Source organism: Lepidochelys kempii, chromosome 1, assembly GCF_965140265.1.
Source record: "Lepidochelys kempii isolate rLepKem1 chromosome 1, rLepKem1.hap2, whole genome shotgun sequence".
Taxonomy (NCBI): domain Eukaryota; kingdom Metazoa; phylum Chordata; order Testudines; family Cheloniidae; genus Lepidochelys; species Lepidochelys kempii.
Window position 1 is genome coordinate 111186910 of NC_133256.1, and position 21765 is coordinate 111208674.

The 21765-nt window shown below is 42.6% G+C and overlaps 2 protein-coding genes across 4 annotated transcripts in view; one reads left to right on the forward strand and one right to left on the reverse strand.

Annotated features, from left to right (window-relative positions):
- The window catches only part of RASA3 (RAS p21 protein activator 3), a 264785-nt gene that overhangs the window by 220811 nt on the left and 22209 nt on the right, over nucleotides 1–21765 (reverse strand). The window lies entirely within an intron of this gene.
- Nucleotides 6328–20714, forward strand: CFAP97D2 (CFAP97 domain containing 2). Of its 3 annotated transcripts, XM_073350689.1 has the most exons (5): nucleotides 6328–6516; nucleotides 11648–11728; nucleotides 13999–14117; nucleotides 17018–17210; nucleotides 20243–20714. In XM_073350689.1, exons 1-5 carry the CDS (start codon nucleotides 6424–6426, stop codon nucleotides 20336–20338), a joined length of 582 nt encoding a protein of 193 aa, XP_073206790.1. In that variant the 5' UTR covers nucleotides 6328–6423; the 3' UTR covers nucleotides 20339–20714. The 3 variants fall into 3 exon arrangements, with proteins under 3 accessions (XP_073206790.1, XP_073206801.1, XP_073206795.1); XM_073350700.1 differs by lacking the exon at nucleotides 17018–17210 and having other exon boundaries at nucleotides 20243–20336; XM_073350694.1 differs by lacking the exons at nucleotides 17018–17210; nucleotides 20243–20714 and adding an exon at nucleotides 15892–15928.

Here is a 21765-nt window from a genome sequence, read left to right on the forward strand (position 1 = left end):
ATTGAGGTGGGGGAGATTGGAGCCAAATGGGTGGAGGTGGCAGAAAAGAAAAAAAAGCAGTTGGGGCGAATATCAGAAGGGGCAACCCAAAACAAAACGCTATCACTGGGGGCAACCCAAGGCCCCACCTACATCCCAAGGAAAACCCCAGACACCTTATCATCCCACCACACCATTCTCCAGCAACCCACCTTGCCCCAGTGACAAGTCAGCTGGGCAATGTTTTAAATGTAATGAACTGGGGCATGTGAAGGCCAACTGCCCCAAGAACCACAACAGATTACAGTGCATTGCACTGGGGTCACACCAAAGGTCCTCAGGCCCAGATGCCTCCCAGATACCCTTAGAGCGAAGGGGAACAGAGTGTCGGCGGAAAGAAGGTTACAGTGTGGAAAGACACTGGAGCGCAGGTGTCAGCTATCCATCAATCCTTAGTGGACCCCAGCTTAATCAACCCAGAGGCCCAAGTGATGATTCAACCCTTCAAGTCCAACTCTTTCGATTTACCTACAGCCAAGTTGCCTGTCCAGTACAAGGACTGGTCAGGAATGTGGACTTTTGCAGTCTATGATGATTATCCCATCCCATGCTGCTGGGGGAAGACTTAGCCAACCAGGTAAAGCTGGCCAAGAGGGTGGGAATGATCACCTGCAACCAGACTAAACAAGCTTCCACACCTATTCCTGTTTCTGAGCCTTCCACCAGGGCCCTGTCTCTGTTACCAGAGACCCAGATGGAGGTGGTGGAACCGGATCCCCTGCCAACGACTGCAACGCCATAGTGGATCCAGTCCCAGAGACCCAGCCAAAGCCAGTCCCCGAACCAAAACTGGCAAAGCAACCAGCACCAGAACCATTGCCAGCACTGAGTCCAGGGCTTGCAACTCCGTCTACAGTTCCAACACCAGAGGGCACCACTGAGCCTGCACTGGCAGCAGCAGCAGATGACCCTACACAAGAGGCTCAGCCAGAACCTGAAATACCCCATAGTGCACCAGCGGAGAGCTGTTCACCATCAACAGAAACAGCCCCCATCACCTGCATCACTTCCAGAGGGACAAAGCCCAGGTCCACAATCCAGTGAGGAACTGATGTCTCCAGCATCAAGGGAACAGTTCCAGGCCGAACAGGAAGTAGATGAAAGCCTCCAGACAGCTTGGACAGAGGCACGGAGCAACCCACCACCTCTCAACTCTTCTAATCGATCCCGGTTTGTTGTAGAAAGAGGACTTTTATACAAGGAAATACTTTATGGGGGACCAGGAAAACTGGCATCCTCAGAGACAGTTGGTAGTTCCAACTAAGTACCGGGAAAAGCTCTTGAGCTTAGCCCACGATCATCCTAGTGGCCCTGGTGGGGTGAATAGAACCAAAGACGGTTTGGGGAGGTCATTCCACTGGGAGGAAATGGGAAAGGATGTTTCTTCCTATGTCCAATCTTGTGAGGTACGCCAAAGAGTGGGAAAACCCCGAGACCAGATCAAAGCCCCTCTCCACCCACTCCCCATCATTGAAGTTCAGCTATGGACATTCTGGGTCCTTTTCCAAAAAAGACACCCAGAGGAAAGCAGTACATACGGACTTTCATGGATTTTGCCACCCAATGGCTGGAAGCAGTAGCTCTAAGCAACACCAGGGCTGAAAGTGTGTGCCAGGCACTAGCAGACATTTTTGCCAGGGTAGGTTGGCCCTCTGACATCCTCACAGATGCAGGAATTAATTTCCTGGCAGGAACTATGGAAAGCCTTTGGGAAGCTCATGGGGTGAATCACGTGGTTGCCACCCCTTACCATCATCAAATAAATGGCCTGGTGGAGAAATGTAATGGGACTTTGGGGGCCATGATACGTAAATTCGTAAATGAGCACTCCAATGATTCAGACCTAGTGTTGCAGCAGTTGCTCTTTGCCTACAGAGCTGTACCACATCCCTGTTTAGGGTTTTCACCATTTGAACTTGTATATGGCCACGAGGTTAAGGGGCCTGTCATAAATATAAAGGGAAGAGTAAACACCTTTAAATCCCTCCTGGCCAGAGGAAAAACCCTTTCCCCTGTAAAGGGTTAAGAAGCTAGGATAACCTCACTGGCACCTGACCAAAATGACCAATGAGGAGACAAGATACTTTCAAAGCTGGAGTGGGGGAGAAACAAAGTTTCTCTCTGTGTGTTGCTTTTGCCGGGACCAGATCAGGAATGCAGGTCAGAACTCCTGTAAAGGGCTAATAAGCAATCTAGTTAGATATGCGTTAGATTCTGTTTTGTTTAAATGGCTGATAAAATAAGTTGTGCTGAATGGAATGTATATTCCGGGTTTTGTGTCCTTTCATAACTTAAGGTTTTGCCTAGAGGGATTCTCTATGTTTTGAATCTGATTACCCTGTAAGGTATTTACTGATTTTACAGAGGTGATTCTTTCACTTTTTCTTCAATTAAAATTCTTCTTTTAAGAACCTGATTGCTTTTTCCTTGTTCTTAAGATCTAAGGGTTTGGGTCTGTGTTCACCTATGCAAATTGGTGAGGATTTTTATCAAGCCTTTCCCAGGAAAGGGGGTGCAGGGTTTGGGAGGATTTTGGGGGGGAAAGACGTTTCCAAGCGGGCTCTTTCCCTGTTATATATTTGTTAGACGCTTAGTGGTGGCAGCAATAAAATCCAGGGGCAAAAGGTAAAATAGTTTGTACCTTGGGAAAGTTTTAACCTAAGCTGGTAAAAATAAGCTTAGGGGGTTTTCCATCTGTACCCTAGAGTTCAGAAGGAACCTTGACAGGGCCATTGCTGCTTCACCAACTGTAATGGGAGAGGTTTACACCTTCTCCAGGAACTAACATTCTGGACTTTGTAACCAACCTACAAACCACCCTCTGAACCTTGTTAGCCCTTGCGAAAGAAAACCTAAAAGATACTCAAAAAGAGCAAAAAGCCTGGTATGATAAACATGCCAGAGAGCGGTCCTTCAAAGTAGGGGACCCGGTCATGGTCTTAAAGGTGCTCCAGGCCCATAAAATGGAAGTGTCGTGGTAAGGGCCATTCAAGGTTCAAGAGTGCCTGGGAGCTGTTAATTATCTCATAGCATTCCCCACCTCAAACTGAAAGCCTAAGGTGTATCATATTAATTGTCTAAAGCCCTTTATTCCAGAGAATTAAAGGTTTGTCAGTTTACAGCCCAGGGAGGAGACGACGCTGAGTGGCCCAAAGGTGTCTACTACGAAGGGAAATGTGATGGTGGCATGGAAGAGGTGAACCTCTCCATGACCCTTTGACGTATGTAGCGACAGCAGATCAAGGAGCTGTGCACTAGTTACGCGCAGACGTTCTCAGCCACCCCAGGACTGACTGAACTGGCATACCACGCCATTCACACAAGTAATGCTCACCCAATTAGAGCCCAACCTTACCGAGTGTCTCTTCAAGCTAAAACTGCTATAGAACGGGAGATCCAGGATATGCTACAGATGGGTGTAATCCACCCCTCCCGCAAGGCATGGGCATCTCCAGTGGTTCTAGTTCCCAAACCAGATGCGGAGATATGTTTTTGCATGGACTATCATAAGCTAAATGCTGTAACTCGCCCAGACAACTATCTAATGCCACGCACAGATTAACTATTGGAGAAACTGGGACGGACCCAGTTCATCTCTACCTTGGACTTAACCAAGGAGTACTGGCAGGTACCGCTAGATGAATCCGCCAAGGAAAGGTCAGCCTTCATCACACATCAGGCAGTATGAATTTAATGTGCTCCCTTTTGGGCTGCGGAATGCACCCATCACCTTCCAAAAACTTGTAGATGGTCTCCTAGCGGGATTGGGAGAATATGCAGTCGCCTACCTTGACGATGTGGCCATATTTTCGAATTCCTGGGGAGAACACCTGGAACATCTACAAAAAGTCTTCGAGCGCATAAGGGAGGCAGGACTAACTGTTAAAACTAAAAAGTGTCAAATAAGCCACAGAGTAACTTACCTTGGACACCAGGTGAGTCAAGGAACTATCAACCCCCTACAGGCCAAAGTAGATGCTATCCGAAAGTGGCCTGTCCCAAAGTCAAACAGGTCCAATCCTTCTTAGGCTTGGCCGGATATTACAGGTGATTTGTACTGCAATACAGCCAAATTGCCGCCCCACTGACAGACCTAACCAAAAAGAAACAGCCAAATGCCGTTCACTGGACCGAAGAGCGTCAGAAGGCCTTTAACCAGCTTAAAGCGACACTCATGTCTGACCCTGTGCTAAGGGCCCCAGACTTTGACAAACCATTCCTAGTAACCACAGATGCATCCGAGTGTGGTGTGGGAGCAGTCTTAATGCAGGAAGAACCAAATCAAAAGTTCCATCCTGTTGTGTTTCTCAGCAAAAGATGTCTGAGAGGGAAAGCCACTGGTCAATCAGTAAAAAGGAATGTTACGCCATTGTCTACGCTCTGGAAAAGCTACGCCCATACGTTTGGGGACAGTGTTTCCACCTGCAAACCGACCATGCTACGCTACAGTGGCTTCATGCTGTCACGGGAAATAACAAAAAACTTATTCGGTGGAGTTTAGCTCTCCAAGATTTTAATTTCGACATACAACACATTTCAGGAGCTTCTAACAAAGTGGCTGATGCACTCTCCCTTGAAAGTTTCCCAGAATCAATGGGTCCAAATCGTCCTTAAGATGTGGGAAATATTGTTAGTCTTTATACAGTTAGTAGTATATTTAGAGATGCATGTGTCTTATTAACTCTGTTTTCTCCTAGAGCTCCAGGAAGAAATCACAGCCAGTGTTTCACCCTATCCGTGATTTGCGGGGGGGAGAGGGGGGGTGGGTGTTATAAATATCAAGGGAAGGGTAACCACCTTTCTGTATACAGTGCTATAAAATCCCTCCTGGCCAGAGGCAACATCCTGTTACCTGTAAAGGGTTAAGAAGCTCAGTTAACCTGGCTGGCACCTGACCCAAAGGACCAATAAAGGGACAAGATACTTTCAAATCTTGGGGGTGGGGGGGAAAGGCTTTTGTTGTCTTTGTTTATGTGGTTGTTCTCTCTTGGGACTGAGAGAGGCCAGATAGAAATCCATCTTCTCCAACCCATCCTAATCCAAGTCTCCAATATTGCAACCAGTACAGGTAAGCCAGGCAAGGCGGATTAGTTTATTTTTTGTTTTATGTGAATTTTCCCTGTGTTAAGAGGGAGGTTTATTCCTGTTTTCTGTAACTAAGGTTTTGCCCAGAGGGGGATTCTCTGTGTTTTGAATCTGACTACCCTGTGAAGTATTTTCCATCCTGATTTTACAGAGGTGATTTTTACCTTTCTTTAAAAAAAAAAAAAAATCCTTCTTTTAAGAACCTGACTGATTTTTCCAAGATCCAGGGGTTTGGGCCTTTGATGATTTTGTAACCAATTGGTTAGGATATTATTCTCAAGCCTCCCCAGGAAAGCAGGGGTGTAGGGCTTGGGGGGAAGACGTCTCCAAGTGGTCTCTTTCCCTGTTGTTTGTTTAAAACGCTTGGTGGTGGCAGCATACGGTTCAAGGACAAGGCAAAGTTTGTACCTTGGGGAAGTTTTTAACCTAAGCTGGTAAGAATAAGCTTAGGGGGTCTTTCATGTGGGTCCCCACATCTGTACCCTAGAGTTCAGAGTGGGGAAGGAACCCTGACAGCTACTGTTTCTGTTTGTTGGGGCATCATTTCATACAGCTTTTTCTAAAGGAGAAAAAAACCCCTTCTGATCTAAAATAAAATTAATTGAAATATAAAAGCCAAGTTAGATGGTAAATGGTCAAGTTAAACAAGACACAGATCTGTTAACAACTGGTTTGTGCAAACTCCTGCAAGCTTCCTCTAGTTCACCAGTGATCAGATGGTATTACGACAAACTAAGGTTACTGGGCTATTATCAAATCAAAGCGTGTTGGTATTAATGTATATTTAATGTGGCTTTAAAAAAAAGGTAGATACTTAGCAGCGAAGAAATATTTTAACACGCTCATGCAGTTCTAAAGACTGCATCCCACCATATGTGGTGATGCATACCTTTAAACTGTAAGCTTGACAAATGTTAACTGTTATACAGACTCTTCTACATCTGTGGTGCTACATAAAGTATTAATAATAGCATACTGAGACACTGTCTTTCCTTAATCACTGCAGAGCTAAGCATGACCAGTGAAGTATAATTGCTAAGCTGTTTAATATATTGAGATAATACCCTTTGGAATCTTTTGCTAAGATGTTCAGCTCTTATTTACTATGCTCTAAAAACATATTGTTTAAAATGCTACCACTGACTATTCAATTTTTTCTTAGCAGTGATACCATGACAACCACCACATGACCTGCAACAAACATACCCAGTCTCCAGGGCTTTGCTTAAGAAGGCTCAGAGTGATATCACTCATTCTTTAGAACAGCATCAGTTATAGAGACGCTTTGTATTATTTAAGATGCATAGAGCCTACCAGCCAAGTTTACCTTGTGGCAACAAATATCTTCAGCAAAAATGGGACAAAACAAACTATGAAGAGCACAAGAAAAGGGTAGGTACAACTCTGTAGTACAGTGAGTAAATTTATTTCAGTGAATAAATAGGCAAGTCAGATTTGTTAGTGCAAATGCTTATGTATTCTTTAACATTAGTCTGAAAGTATTCCTTAGAGATCAGGGTTGACCTACCATATAAAAAGAAAGTTTTTTTTAATAATAGCGTGCATTGTATGCAGGTTGCTAATGGGTTGCCACCAATTTAAAGTATGATAATGATGTCCACAGAATTTAAAGACAGAAAAAATCTGGTCAATCATGCAGTCCCTCTCAGTGGCAATGTGGGATTGTTCCCTTCAGGCCTTTCCGCAGTGCTTTGTATAGTCCAAGTGTTAGATCATATTAAAGAAGTTCTGTATTAAAATCACAAATGAGTTTGATTCCCCATACTTTAAATTCCAGGGTATTACTAATTAAGAGGTCTCTTGGTTTTTGGTACTGTTTCTCTCCCTCTGTGTGTGAAGCTTGCAAGCTGCTAATTGCGTTAGTACATTCTAAGACAGAGTCTGTTCTCAAAGCAATTCACACAGAGAGAGACTCAAAGCAATACTCTGTAACAACAGAAACAGCACCCAGAGACTCCCTGCCCTTTTGTTGTATTAACAATTGTAAATAAAATAGACATAGAGGATGTATGTGGATGGATGCTTGGTGTGGATAATAACTGAATGATTAGGGAGGTGCCAGCCTAAGAATCCAGTGTCCATTGGCTGAAGAAGGCGTCAAGTGGAAATAACCAGAGGACCCCACCCGGAGGGCAGACTGGAATCCACCCAACAGCCTCAAGAATGGCAGAACCAAAGAACAAGATAACATCTAGCAGCATGGAGCCATCAGGAATGTGCTATCTGCTGATTGATTCAGCAACAGCATGATGAAGCAATTCCCATAGACTGGCATAGGAAGAAATTCCTATAAAATAGACGCTAGAAAGTGAGAACTTTGGGGTCTGATTTTGCAAACCAACTTCCAGGAGCATCAGACAAGGCCCTGCTCCCTCCTCATGTCCAGGCCACCTGGCCAGTGGCTTGGCATGAGCAACTCTAAGGCTGGTAACTATGATAACAACCTTGCAGAACCTGTGTGTGTGAGAGAATGAATGTGTGAATAAATATGAGATTGAATGGAATGTTATAGCTATAACTAACTGCTTACTATGATTATTTCTGTATTCACAATAAATGTGGTATTTTGCCTTTTTCCCTTTAATAAGATCCTGCTGGTTTTTATTTTATTGTATAACACAAGTCTGAATAACTCCTGTGAGAAGGATTAAACTGCATTGCTTCCTTAAGAAGATATCACAGTGTAATTGACCTTACTGTAAGGAAATATTTCTTCATTATGTACAGATAGGGTGACCAGATGTCCCAATTTTATAGGGACAGTCCCGATTTTGGGGTCTTTTTCTTATAGAGGCTCCTATTACCCCCCACCCCAGGTCCCGATTTCTCACATTTGCTGTCTAGTCACCCTATTTTCATATATGGTCAGTTTCATATGCTGTTACCATATAAAATACACCCTTCTTTCCATGTTCTGTTCCACTGGTTTGACTAATGGGTGGAGAGAATTTAAAAATGAAATATAAAATCAAGCATTTTGTCTCTAACCAAAATGGCAAGATCAAAAGTTTTAAAAAAAATTTTTTTTTTAAATTAACCTCCGACATGTCATGCCATTGTATATGACTAGGGCTATTTACAAGTGGTCTGATGCTGGAGGGCTGACATAGTGTACATCCATTGTGGACATGCAGCTACCCCTTAGAAAGTAGGGCACTTCATATTCATCCCAAGGAATTCAAACCTTAAAACTAGAGCTCGTCGGGAAATGGATTTTCTGTCCCGTGAAAAATTTTGGGATGTTTAAAAAAAAAAAAAGGCCCAAATCATGAATGAAAGCCAAAATTTCTAAATTTTTTGCTAAGTGAAAATTTAAAAATGGACCAATCAAAGCATTTTATTTTGATAAACTGAAAATGTTTCGTTTCCATTTTGACCATTTTTCAATTTATTTTTTTATGTAAAATAAAATATAAATGTTGAAACAAAAAGTCATTTCAAAATGAAAAATCAAAACTTTCTATTCCAAAACCCTTCAGAACAGGATGATATTAAAATGATATTTCACACACAAAAAATGGTTTAGTTGAAATGGCATTTTTGATGGAAAATTGTTTTGACAAAAAAATTTAGCCCTGCTATCCAATAATAAACTGCCTTTTAATTGAGATCCAATCCTGTTATGCTAAGCACTCTCCACTCCCACGGAAATCAATGACCGTTGAGGGCACCCAGCATCTTGCAGGATCAGGCCTTCTATTAGAATCTGCAACAAAAGGAAGCCGAACATATTACCAGCACTTAGGCAGCTTGAGTAAATAGATATTGTGTAATTTCAGCTCCAAACATCATTGCAATGAATCTAATGAATGACTATTGCCTTTTTATATAGTCTTGAGATTGACCTGATAGTTTATCGAGGTTTTCATCAATTCTGAAGTCATCAGGGAGTCAGGCTTTTGTCCCTGACTCAAAGCTCTGTGCTGTGCCATGCTACATTTGGAGCTTTGGAAGGCTACATGTGGACTCCAGGCAACGCTTTATGGAATGTACTTTTCTGTGCTGTTACCATATGAATTGCACTTACTTGACAACCCCTTTTGCTTAGTGTGTAAATGTTCTACACTTATTTACACATCACATGGGTAAGCAACTCTTGAAAGGCAGAGTCAATCAAAGAGGGCATAGTTCAAATAATTATTCATATTATATACACACATACTCTATTTTTATATTTATATATAACATATTAATGAGCTGAGCAGTGTTTATCCCATACTATTAACTAAAGCAACAAAATCATGCATCCCATTAATGTAGTCTCACCTCCACAGGGTTCCTCTGAGTCTCAGAGTGGTCTCTCTCTCTCTCTCTCTTTCTTCCCCTGCTCCTCAGTTTTCACCTCCAGACACTCCTTGACCCAAGACTATTCATATGACCTACCATTTGCAGTGATCTTCCTGTCAGACCTGACCTGAATATTCATGTGACGTGTTGGGGGATGGAGATTTTAACTGTGCCACTGAATCTAGTGCAGTACAAACTCTATTCGGTGATTATATCAGTAGTTTTGCATTGGAGGATACATATTAAGGCATTGCTATAACAGTGAGGTCATGGAAATTCCCTGAACACAAGAAGCCCCCTGCAGGAGTTGCATGGCTCCCCACACCCAGATCCATACCTCCTCAGGAGGCCCTAAGTCAGGGACATTTCCAGGGTACACTGGGGTCAGGGGAGGGAGTAGCTGAGGGTATGTCTACACTACGGAATAAGGTCGAATTTATAGAAGTCGGTTTTTTAGAAATCGGTTTTATATATTCAAGTGTGTGTGTCCCCACAGAAAATGCTCTAAGTGCATTAACTCGGCGGAGTGCTTCCACAGTACCGAGGCTAGCGTCGACTTCCGGAGTGTTGCACCGTGGGTAGCTATCCCACAGTTCCCGCAGTCTCCGCTGCCCATTGGAATTCTGGGTTGAGATCCCAATGCCTAATGGGGATAAAACATTGTCGCGGGTGGTTCTGGGTACATATCGTCAGGACCCCCTTCCCTCCCTCCCTCTCTCCGTGAAAGGAAGGGCAGACAATTGTTTTGCACCTTTTTTCCTGAATTACCTGTGCAGACGCCATACCACGGCAAGCATGGAGCCTGCTCAGGTAACCGTCACCGTATGTCTCCTGGGTGCTGGCAGACGTGGTATGGCATTGCTACACAGTAGCAGCAACCCATTGCCTTTTGGCAGCAGACGGTGCAATACGACTGGTAGCCGTCCTCGTCGTGTCCGAGGTGCTCCTGGCCACGTCGGCTGGGAGCGCCTGGGCAGACATGGGCGCAGGGACTAAATTTGGAGTGACTTGACCAGGTCATTCTCTTTAGTCCTGCAGTCAGTCCTATTGAACCGTCTTATGGTGAGCAGGCAGGCGATACGGATTGCTAGCAGTGGTACTGTACCATCTTCTGCCGAGCAGCCATGAGATGTGGATGGCATGCAGTCCTTCTGCACCGTCTGCTGCCAGCCAAAGATGTAAAAGATAGATGGAGTGGATCAAAACAAGAAATAGACCAGACTTGTTTTGTACTCATTTGCTTCCCCCCCTCCCCTGTCTAGGGGACTCATTCCTCTAGGTCACACTGCAGTCACTCACAGAGAAGGTGCAGCGAGGTAAATCTAGCCATGTATCAATCAGAGGCCAGGCTAACCTCCTTGTTCCAATAAGAACAATAACTTAGGTGCACCATTTCTTATTGGAACCCTCTGTGAAGTCCTGCCTGAAATACTCCTTGATGTAAAGCCACCCCCTTTGTTGATTTTAGCTCCCTGAAGCCAACCCTGTAAGCCGTGTCCTCAGTCGCCCCTCCCTGCGTCAGAGCAATGGCAAACAATCGTGCATCTGAGTTGAGAGTGCTGTCCAGAGCGGTCACAATGGAGCACTCTGGGATATCTCCCGGAGGCCAATACCGTCGAATTGTGTCCACAGTACCCCAAATTCGAGCCAGCAAGGCCGATTTAAGCGCTAATCCACTTGTCAGGGGTGGAGTAAGGAAATCGATTTTAAGAGCCCTTTAAGTCGAAATAAAGGGCTTCATCATGTGGACGGGTGCAGGTTTACATCGATTTAATGCTGCTAAATTCGACCTAAAGTCCTAGTGTAGACCAGGGCTAAGTCATTCTTACATTCCAGCGATTCTGCATCCCTGCAACAGTCCAAAGCAACTATTGCTTCAGGGACATATGTTAGGAAGCCTGTGCCTGGGGCCAGACTAGACCTCAGAACTCCTGGGTAAAGGAGGCATAAGCAGTCCTGGCACCAGTATGTATTTTTTCTTTTCTCTGGGAGGAAAGGTTTGAGTTTTATTGGTGATGGAAAACAATTGTCCCTTGTATCTTCATTTCCCACTACCTCCCTGGGGAGGCTTGGCATTGCTGACATTATGAATGTGTCAGCTATGATATTACTGCTAACAATACAGTGGACAAACAATTTAAACATTTCCCAAAACAGTTTATGAGGATTTGATTTTCAAGAAAAATGGATAATGATGATTTTTGTTCTGCTGCAGATCCAGACAGCCAAACCTGTAGTGGACACCACTACTCCTCTAACGTATGGCCATCTTCACTTGAAGTTAAAGAAGCTAAAGGTATCTTTTTGGTTATGTCACTTAATTAAGTAGGTTAGCATTGAATAGGATTGCATATGCCAGTGCCCACCATAGTGTTCCCCCCACTTCACCCCCAACAAAGTAAGACAGGCAGATCAACAGGGGTATAAGAAGATTAAATGGTCAAAGTTTTAGTTTCACTTCCAGACAGTGCTCTGCCTGACTGGGCCAGTGAATATTGCCCTCCCAGTCCCACATCAAATAAACTGACTTGATGCATCAAATTCCCTCTAATTGCCAGGTCCAGATCCTGCCTAAAATCTGTTCCTGCCCATCAAAAAAAAAAAAAAAAAATCTACAGTAACTGAAACAATAATAACCAGAATGTTATCACAGGGCAATCTTATGACATGTTGGCATACTCAAAACATGAGAAATGTAACAAGGGATAGTTTTTATTGGTAATTTTCATTCAAAATCTTTATCCCTCTATGATTAAAATGGCAAGTGTTTGTTTATAAAAAGAAAATGACAATGGAAAAATGAACTCTATTCTCCTAGAATAATGGTCTCTGTCCACTTTAAAAAAAAACCTATATACAGTCTCCCTCAGGCAAAGGGAGTGTTGCCTGAGTAAGGACTTCAGGATTTGGCCTCTTTAAAATGTTTATCATCTCATCCTATTTTATAGCAACCCCCAGAGAGCTTGAAACTATTTTGCTATCAAAACAATTAATTTCTCCCCTAAGAAGAGAATATCCTATTTATATACTATTGTAGGATTTGGCATCTGTGCTGGTTGTTGCCGCTCCCCCCCCCATCCCCACCCCCTTTCTTTACTGTAAAAGAGCAACAAAGAATTTCCTTTGGGAAAAATCATATATATGTATGGAGTTTGCCGATGCATATTTAAAAAAAAAAGTCAGATCTGAAGCTGCCAATCTTGGGTATGTCCCTTTATGCTACTGGAACCCTGACACTTTTGGGTGGCATTAAGTCCCCCATCCAGCTGTAACATGATTCTTTTAGAGGTGCTATGTAAATACAGAGAGACTCTCTCTAATGTTGCCAGTAAGTTTATCTTCCTGTAACCACATTCTTTTCTCCTTTGTAGTCACTATCCCTCTGGGTTTTTAAGAGCCTGGTGGGATTACTTAACAGCACCATTTTTAGGTACATCCATAATACAATTTGAGCTACATCTGACCTGTTTTGGTTATAAAGCCAAGCAAACAAAAAAGATGAATTAAGAGCCCCGCCAGTAGTTCACTACAGTAACATTAGCTATTGAGGGTTATCAAAGCAGCATGTGCCAATATTTCATATTTATCTTATTTAGGCCATGCAAGCCTTAAGAATGCTAGAAATAAACAGCAAAAGAGGCAAGGGGAGGGGGCGAATCAGTAGGCACAAAATATGTTTTTCAATGACACTCGGGGAGGAGAGGCACTTGGAAGCAAGTTGTTTTAAGTTTTCATTCTGAAGGTAATGGTGGAATTATTACTCTGCCTATTATTCTCTGGTTCCTTTCAAACCACCCCTGCTAGACATGGCATCCTTGGGGCACAGAAACATACTTCTGAAGAGCACTTCTTAGGGGGAGCAGGGAGGGGAGGGGCTTTTGGAATGGATTAGATTTCAGCAGAGGGCAGCTGTTCACAAACATTTCTCACAGGTCTGGCTAGCTCCAGGCTCACTACAAGGTCTTCCCATCCCATCTCGTTCTTCTATTTAGGTTTTTACATTGCTCCCATCACCATGGTATCTTTTCACATTACACAAATGAATCTCTATGTTGTACTGGGTTTACTGATATCATTAATATACTCCATGTTTAGATCTTAAAACTAATTTTAAAAAATGACTTAAAACTAGCTAAATGTGCACATAACTAGTCTATGCAGCTACATGTTTCTATCATCGTTACCCTCATCCTCCTGCTGCAGCTCCTTCCATTTGCCTATTAAACCCACTTGTTGCTTCCCACCTTCAATCAGATTGTAACCCCTGCCATCCCTGTCCCTGGACCTGATCCAAAGCCCACTGAAGTCAGGGGAAAGTGGTGCTTACTGCTGAGGGTCCCTCAAAAGCACTGTTTGCTACTTAAACCCTAACTTATGTGGATCTTATGTGGTGAAGAGGTTCTTCTGCAGGACCTCTGTACTGGGGGTGAATTTTTACGCTACCAGTTTTTGTCTCAGTCTGTGTGTGGAACCAGAGTTGGAGCCTCTTGTTAAGTATCCACAGCACTCTGCCGCTGTTTTGATTGGACCATAACAAATATTTCTCTGCCTCTTTTGTGCATGAAGCTTGAGAAGGAACGGCTTTCAGTCATCGAAAGAGACAATCATTTGCTGCTGGAGAAGATATCCTGCATCATGAGGACGAAAGGGCGAATTGATAACAAAAATTACTGTCAGGCCAAAAGGTAACATCAGCAGTAGAACTTGTATAGGGTTATCAAGTTACTGTGACAGAGATAAACATAGCAATGGATAATCTGCTCAGCAAGGACATGTATTTAAAGGAGGCCTCAGGAGTGCTAATATTTTAGATATTCATTGTTCTGCCCTGTTATGGGGATTCCAACTCCTTCGAGGTTCATCCTTCTAGTCTCTGTAGAAAAACAGATACCAGCTTCTGGATTAATTTCTTCAGTTTAATAACTGAGGGATAGAGACAGTGATTGTTGACCTAGTTTAGAGGAAATAGATGAAACAAACATATTATCATGTCCCAACTAATCTGTTGTTGCTGACTGAGTTACTGCCACTTGCTTTGCCAGTCATTCCCACAGACATCACTGGAAAGACGTAGGTCCAAAGCATGGAAATGAAATAAGAACAACAAAGTGAACAGTGTACAGTAACCATATTGAGTAAGTAAATCAGGACTTTAGTCATTGCTCAAGGGAGAATGAGTAAGCACTCTCAGACAATTCTCACAGGAGAGTAGTTGTTTGTACCATTTTAACTCCAAGAGAATGTCATACTCAACAGAGTACAGCAGAACAATGCATGATCACTAGTAAGAAGAGAATTAAGAAGTGAAGCGAGGACACCAGAATCTGCCATGGGAATGTTTGGTGCAAGTCAAGTGTCATTTGTTAACCTTCATGATTCATTTACAGACAGACTGGTTGATGAGGGAATGATAGCTCATCAGGCCCCAACATGTCTCTAGACAGAACGGTGCAGTTCAGTAGTTCAGGTAATCCAGGTGGAGTCCAGAACAGCAATTGCTGTGTAACAGGGAATTTCCAACTTCAGCATGGTCCCATTAGATATTAAAAATATATGAGGAATACTTTGAAACACCATTGAAACTGAGCTAATGGATGTACAGATTCTCATAAGCATTATATTATTTTACACACACACACACACACACACACACACACACACCCCCCCGCATTTACTGGAGATTAACCTTTATTGCTGCTGTGTAGCATACATATCATTGTAGCTCCCTTGACATCATAGAATCATAGAACTGGAAGGGACTTTGAGAGGTCATCTAGTCCAGTCCCCTGCACTCGTGGCAGGACTAATTATCTAGACCAGTGGTTCTCAAAGCCAGTCCGCCTCTTGTTCAGGGAAAGCCCCTGGAGTGCCAGACCGGTTTGTTTAACCTGCCGTGTCCGGAGGTTCGGCCGATCGCGGCTCCCACTGGCTGCGGTTCGCCACTCCAGGCCAATGCGGGCTGCGGAAAGGGCGGCCAGCATGTCCCTTGGCCCACACCGCTTCCCGCACTGGCCTGGAGCAGTGAACCACGGCCAGTGGGAGCCGCGATCAGCCAAACTGCAGATGCGGCAGGTAAACAAACCAGCCCGGCCCGCAGGGGCTTTCCCTGAACAAGCGGCGGACCGGCTTTGAGAACCACTGATCTAGACCATTCCTGACTGTTTGTCTAACCTGCTCTTAAAGATCTCCAATGATGGAGATTCCAAAACCTCCCTAGGCAATTTATTCCAGTTCTTAACAACCCTGACAGTTAGGAAGTTTTTCCTAATGTCCAACCTAAACCAACCTTGGTGCAATTTAAGACCATTTCTTCTTGTCCTATCCTCAGAGGTTAAGAAAAGCAATTTTTCTTCCTCCTCCTTGTAACAACCTTTTATATATTAGAAAATTGTTATGTCCCCTCTCAGTCTTCTCTTTTCCAGACTAAACAAACCCAATTTTTTCAATCTTCCCTCACAGGTCATGTTTTCTAGACCTTTAATCATTTTTGTTGCTCTTCTCCGGACTCTCTCCATTTTGTCCACATCCTTCCTGAAATGTGGAGCCCAGAACTGGACACAGTACTCCAGTTGAGGCCTAATCAGAGTGGAGAACAGTGGAAGAATTACTTCTCATGTCTTGCTTACAACACTCCTGCTAATACATCCCTGAATGAGGTTCGCTTTTTTTGCAACAGTGTTACGCTGTTGACTCATATTTAGCTTGGAGTCCACTCTGACCTCCAGATCCCTTTCCGCACTACTCCTTCCTAGGCAGTGATTTACCATTCTGTATGGGTGCAACTGATTGTTCCTTCCTAAATATAATACTTTGCATTTGTCCTTATTAAATTTCATCCTATTAACGTCAGACCATTTCTCCAGTTTGTCCAGATCATTTTGAATTTTAATGTTATTCTCCAAAGCACTTGCAACCTCTCCCAGCTTGGTATTGTCCACAAACTTTACAAGTGCACTCTCTATGCCACTATCTAAATCATTGATGAAGATATTGAACAGAACCGAATGTCATTTAACTCTGGCACTAACCAGTCATGAAATATTTGTGAAGAACTTTTGACCAGACACTTCTCTGCACCTTCTCTCAAAACCAGTTGATCTGGTTAATATCTGAAATTTGGGTGAGACATTTTCCTTCAACAATTGGAAAACAGAGGACTAACGCCAGATGCCTAAAATGATTGTTTATTAACATCTCAGCAGCCAGGCATGCCATCTCCCTCAACATAGCAACAAAAATAATTCAGGGCTGGAGGATTGGTTTTAGGACAAGATTAGGGCTGGCATCTTATAAAAAGTGCCAAGGAATCTTTAGTATCTACAGAGAACAGACAGAAGCTCAATTTTGAAGGTCTAATCTGAGAGGCAGAGTGTAAAACTTCTTCAAACAAAACGTATTTCCTTCAGAAGGTCACAGGGCTGAGTTGCGAAGGCTTATTAATAAGGAGAAGAAACTCCTCTTAGGAGAAGTATAATAGCTTCAGAGAATTTCTCTCTCACGTTCCAGCTTTGACCCACAAATTCTTCAAGCACGTTCGTAACTGGGCAGAAGCTTGATTTTCCTTCGTATGTGTTTCCCTCTCTAGTTTAAACAGGGAAAAGCGAGAGAAGGAACTACTGAGAGTGAGCCAAGAGAACCGGGCCATTCTGGATAGGATTACAAAGTGTGAGCCTCAGTATCAAGTTCAGAGGTGGCATGAAGACTGGCAAAGGGCGGAAAAATACATGGACAGCATTGCAAGATATCCTCGTGGGTGGTGTAAATTGCAGAATCGAAAGGTAACCTGGATTTCTGGGGGGGTGGTTTCTTAACTATTACAGATTTGACTTGTCCATTTTGTGTTTTGCTGCATATTTATTCTAGAGAGCACATCATTACAACTGGCAGGCAGCTACAGAATAAGTGATCTTATATTTATACAGTACTATTCACCAAAATGGATCCGAAAGGACTCTTCAAACTTCATTAAGTGACTGTAGAAATTACAGCATTTAGGAATTACTTAATACTCACCAACAACCACACCACACAACAGAACCACTAACCCAGGAACCTATCCTTGCAACAAAGCCCGTTGCCAACTGTGCCCACATATCTATTCAGGGGACACCATCACAGGGCCTAATAACATCAGCCACACTATCAGAGGCTCGTTCACCTGCACATCCACCAATGTGATATATGCCATCATATGCCAGCAATGCGCCTCTGCCATGTACATTGGTCAAACTGGACAGTCTCTACGTAAAAGAATAAATGGACACAAATCAGATGTCAAGAATTATAACATTCATAAACCAGTCGGAGAACACTTCAATCTCTCTGGTCACGCAATTACAGACATGAAGGTCACTATCTTACAACAAAAAAACTTCAAATCCAGACTCCAGCGAGAAACTGCTGAATTGGAATTCATTTGCAAATTGGATACTATTAATTTAGGCTTAAATAGAGACTGGGAGTGGCTAAGTCATTATGCAAGGTAGCCTATTTCCCCTTGTTTTTTCCTACCCTCTCCCCCCCCCCCCCCCAAGACGTTCTGGTTAAACTTGGATTTATGCTGGAAATGGCCCACCTTGATTATCATACACATTGTAAGGAGAGTGGTCAGTTTGGATGAGCTATTACCAGCAGCAGAGTGAGTTTGTGTGTGGTGGGGGGGGGGTGTGTGAGAAGACCTGGATTTGTGCTGGAAATGGCCCACCTTGATTTTCATACACATTGTAAAGAGAGTGGTCACTTTGGATGGGCTGTTACCAGCAGGAGAGTGAGTTTGTGTGTGGGGGGGGGGGGGGGAGGGCGGAGGGTGAGAAAACCTGGATTTGTGATGGAAATGGCCCAACTTGATTATCATACACATTGTAAGGAGAGTGATCACTTTAGATAAGCTATTACCAGCAGGAGAGTGGGGTGGGAGAAGGTATTGTTTCATGGTCTCTGTGTATATAATGTCTTCTGCAGTTTCCACAGTATGCATCCGATGAAGTGAGCTGTAGCTCACGAAAGCTTATGCTCAAATAAATTGGTTAGTCTCTAAGGTGCCACAAAGTACTCCTTTTCTTTTTGCGAATACAGACTAACACGGCTGTTACTCTGAAATTTGTCCACCACTGAAATGCAACACCCTCTGAGGTGGAAAAAGGCACCAATTTAATAGTACCACTACAGAGATACCCAAATGCTACAACAAAATTTTTCAAAGGACTAAATATTGAAAGATTTTGAGGTTACAGAAATATATCATGGTTGACTTCTACAGAATATCTGCTGTTTAAAGTAGCCAGTATCTTATTTTCTTTGATAAAATGCACAGCTGTAAATCAGCAGCAAGAGGTATTAGACAGTTAGGTCTCTGCATTCAACATCATTGAGGCTTGGCTTATAGCTACTGAGTATGTATAAAAGGAGATTTTTAGGGGTTAACAACTCAGCCAAATCTGGGTGGATTTTCCTGGAACAGCAAAAAGCATATTTCTGGCCCCAGGACCATCCTTCTGCCAAGTTTCAAGTCTCTGCTGCACACCTATGGAATACTAGAACTCTTAAAAGAAAGAGGAGGAAAAATTGGTTAGAAAAAGGAAAAATTGGTTGTCGGGGGGGGGGGGGCGGGGGAGGATCTTTTTCTCCAAGCCCTATTCTTGTAAATAGTTGTACCATTTTTGCTGAAACTTTCAAGAAATATTCAGCCTGAGGCAGAAAGCAAGCATGAAAAGTTTCAGCCCAAGAACTTTTTAAGTCTGTCAGAGTAATAATCAATTAAAAGAAGGGCTTGCAAAGGAAAGAGGTAAGCAACCTGAACTACTGTAAATATATATTACACACAAAATACTATGTTAAAAGCACATTATTAAGGTTGCTAACGTAGTCAAACACTCAAAAGTTAGGAAATGCCAGAATTAAGGTTGCCTCTACAACCTTAATTCACTCCTTTTGTGCATGTGTATTATGGTAGTCTTAATTATATGATCACACTTTTTTTCCCCCACAGGACCACTCCCTCATTCAGTGCACAGAATGGATGGTGCTTACTAAATGAGCAACAATTCTGTACTGCGTTTTATCTTCATTGTTCAACGTGTGGCCCCAAGCCTTATTAACTGCACACTATTCAAACCCTGATTTAAAGCCAGTGTTATTAATTTTCACTTGGGATTTTCTATGGCACTCACCACTACAGTAGTGACACTGAGTGTTTCACAAATGTTAATTTATCTTACTAACATTCTCATTAAGTGACTGGAGTATTATTATCCCCAATTTACAGAGGAGGAATGAAGGTACAGAGATTAAGATATAAAGTATCCCCTAATTTTGGGTATCCAATTTGAAATACCTATAACCTGATTTTTCAAAGTAAAGCTCCTTCTTTATGAAAAGTTACACTTGTTTTGGTCAGCCTTTCCTCTTTCCTCCGCCCTCTTTGACTGCTCACCTCTTTCTGGTGGAGCATACCAATGCCACCAAGAGGAGACAGAATTTTCCTCCCCTTCTATATCAGGGTCATCTTTACTGATTCCAGCAAATTCCCTCATTGCTGAGCTCTCTCAATCAACCTAGCCATTGGAGTACCTTAGTGGAACTTGCTCCATTCCTGACAGCCAAAACAATTCTAAAGAGCAAAAGGATAAGTTCCCTTCCCTTGGTCCAGAGAAATATTTCAGCCCTTACCCCACCCAATGCTCTATCACACACACTTTCCTGTGAGCAGTGCATGGCTGAGGGATCACTTTTAGAATAACCGCAAAACTCAAGATATTGAAATGTTCTTTATATTCGATATTTTTGTAATGATTTTTCACTTCTCTTTCAGGAACAAAAATTAAACAAGAAAGCATCAAAACAAGAGAGAGAGAAAAGAGATAAGCAACAGAATGATGAAGATGTGAAAAGCAAGACAGAGGAGTGAGAAAAAGGGGACATCCAAAGTGCAGAGGAAAAAGATCACTAAGAGAGAGAGACTGTTTTAGAAATGGTGTAATTCTAACTAGTCCCCTATCAATACAGTTCAAGCAATTTACAGAACTAATCATGAGATGGGGTATGTGGGAGAGGCAGCTGCAAGAGTTTATATAGATACTATCATTTTAAAGAAGTTACTGTAAGTGTAGGTATTAGGCATATGTCTTTATTAACATATATAAATTTATTTATAGTTGCCAGCAAACTATAACTCTGCATAATGTTTCATGAACGCAAATGAAGTGGGAGCAAAGCTGGGAAAATGAATTGACTTTATCACAGGTAATTAATTCAGCTGATTAAAACCAGCTTGTTAAAAATAATTATATTTCTCACATTAGCATCCATTGGAGATTCCCCAGTGAAGGCTGACTTAGATGACAGCAAATAGTTTAGAACAGTGTTTTTTTTAAATGTGTTCATAGGCTGGATCCCCTCTTAATAGAGAGATGGCTGGGTGAACCACCTCCCTTCCTGTTCATGATCTCATGTCAGCTTTGTGTCAGCTACAGCAATTACATACATGGAGAAGTAATATCAATAGTACATTAAGTATTTTCCTAGTTTCTTTTCCTGGAATTTAGAAGCTGGAAACAGAGAGGAGAAACAACATTCTGTGATCAGCCAACCAATGCTTAATTTGTGCCGGGGCTTGACAGCGTTGAGCCCAGCACCTCTAAGCTTGGCAGTTCATAGCCCCAGCACCTCTGGGCTTGCGGCATCAGTTATGAAAGTAAAAAATTTGCTTGAGCCCCAGCACTTCTTTCATTACAAATTAAGCCCTGGAGCCAGCTCTCTCTGTGCCACCAGCAAGTGCTCTCCAGGCCACCACTAGTCCACAGCCTATAAGATGAGAACTCCTGGTCTAGAGGATGCATCCCCCTGCCTTTTTATTTTTAAATGTGATACTTCATGGAAAACACCTACTGAACCCACAAAATAGTCTAAGCATGCAAAGCCAGTCAAGTGAAACTTCACTCCTCTTGGAGCATATATAAAATCTGAAGCCAAATAACAGGGTGTATTAAGAAGTATTGGCTTTTGTTTTGTTGGAAATAAGTTACAAACATGATTTAATGACTCTCATGAATTGTCATTCATGGAGGCTGGCTAATTTTTTCAGAGACATTCTCCTAGTAATATTTTACAGGTCACAGAGACATTTTCCTTTCTCATTTGGAATGTTTCGAGCATTGATGAGAAGAAAACTTCAGTTTCTTAATTGTATAAATCCTCAGATATTTATCCTTATTGTAACAAAACTGTGGTACAGATTTCAGAGTAACAGCCGTGTTAGTCTCTATTCGCAAAAAGAAAAGGAGTACTTGTGGCACTGTAGAGATTGACCAATTTATTTGAGCATAAGCTTTCGTG

Coding starts and splice junctions, on each gene's coding strand:
- CFAP97D2 (XM_073350689.1), top strand. CDS start 6,424: ATGCATAGAGCCTACCAGCCAAGTTTACCTTGTGGCAACAAATATCTT. Junction 14,118..17,017: donor AATTACTGTCAGGCCAAAAG/GTAACATCAGCA, acceptor TTCCCTCTCTAG/TTTAAACAGGGAAAAGCGAG. Junction 17,211..20,242: donor GTAAATTGCAGAATCGAAAG/GTAACCTGGATT, acceptor CTTCTCTTTCAG/GAACAAAAATTAAACAAGAA.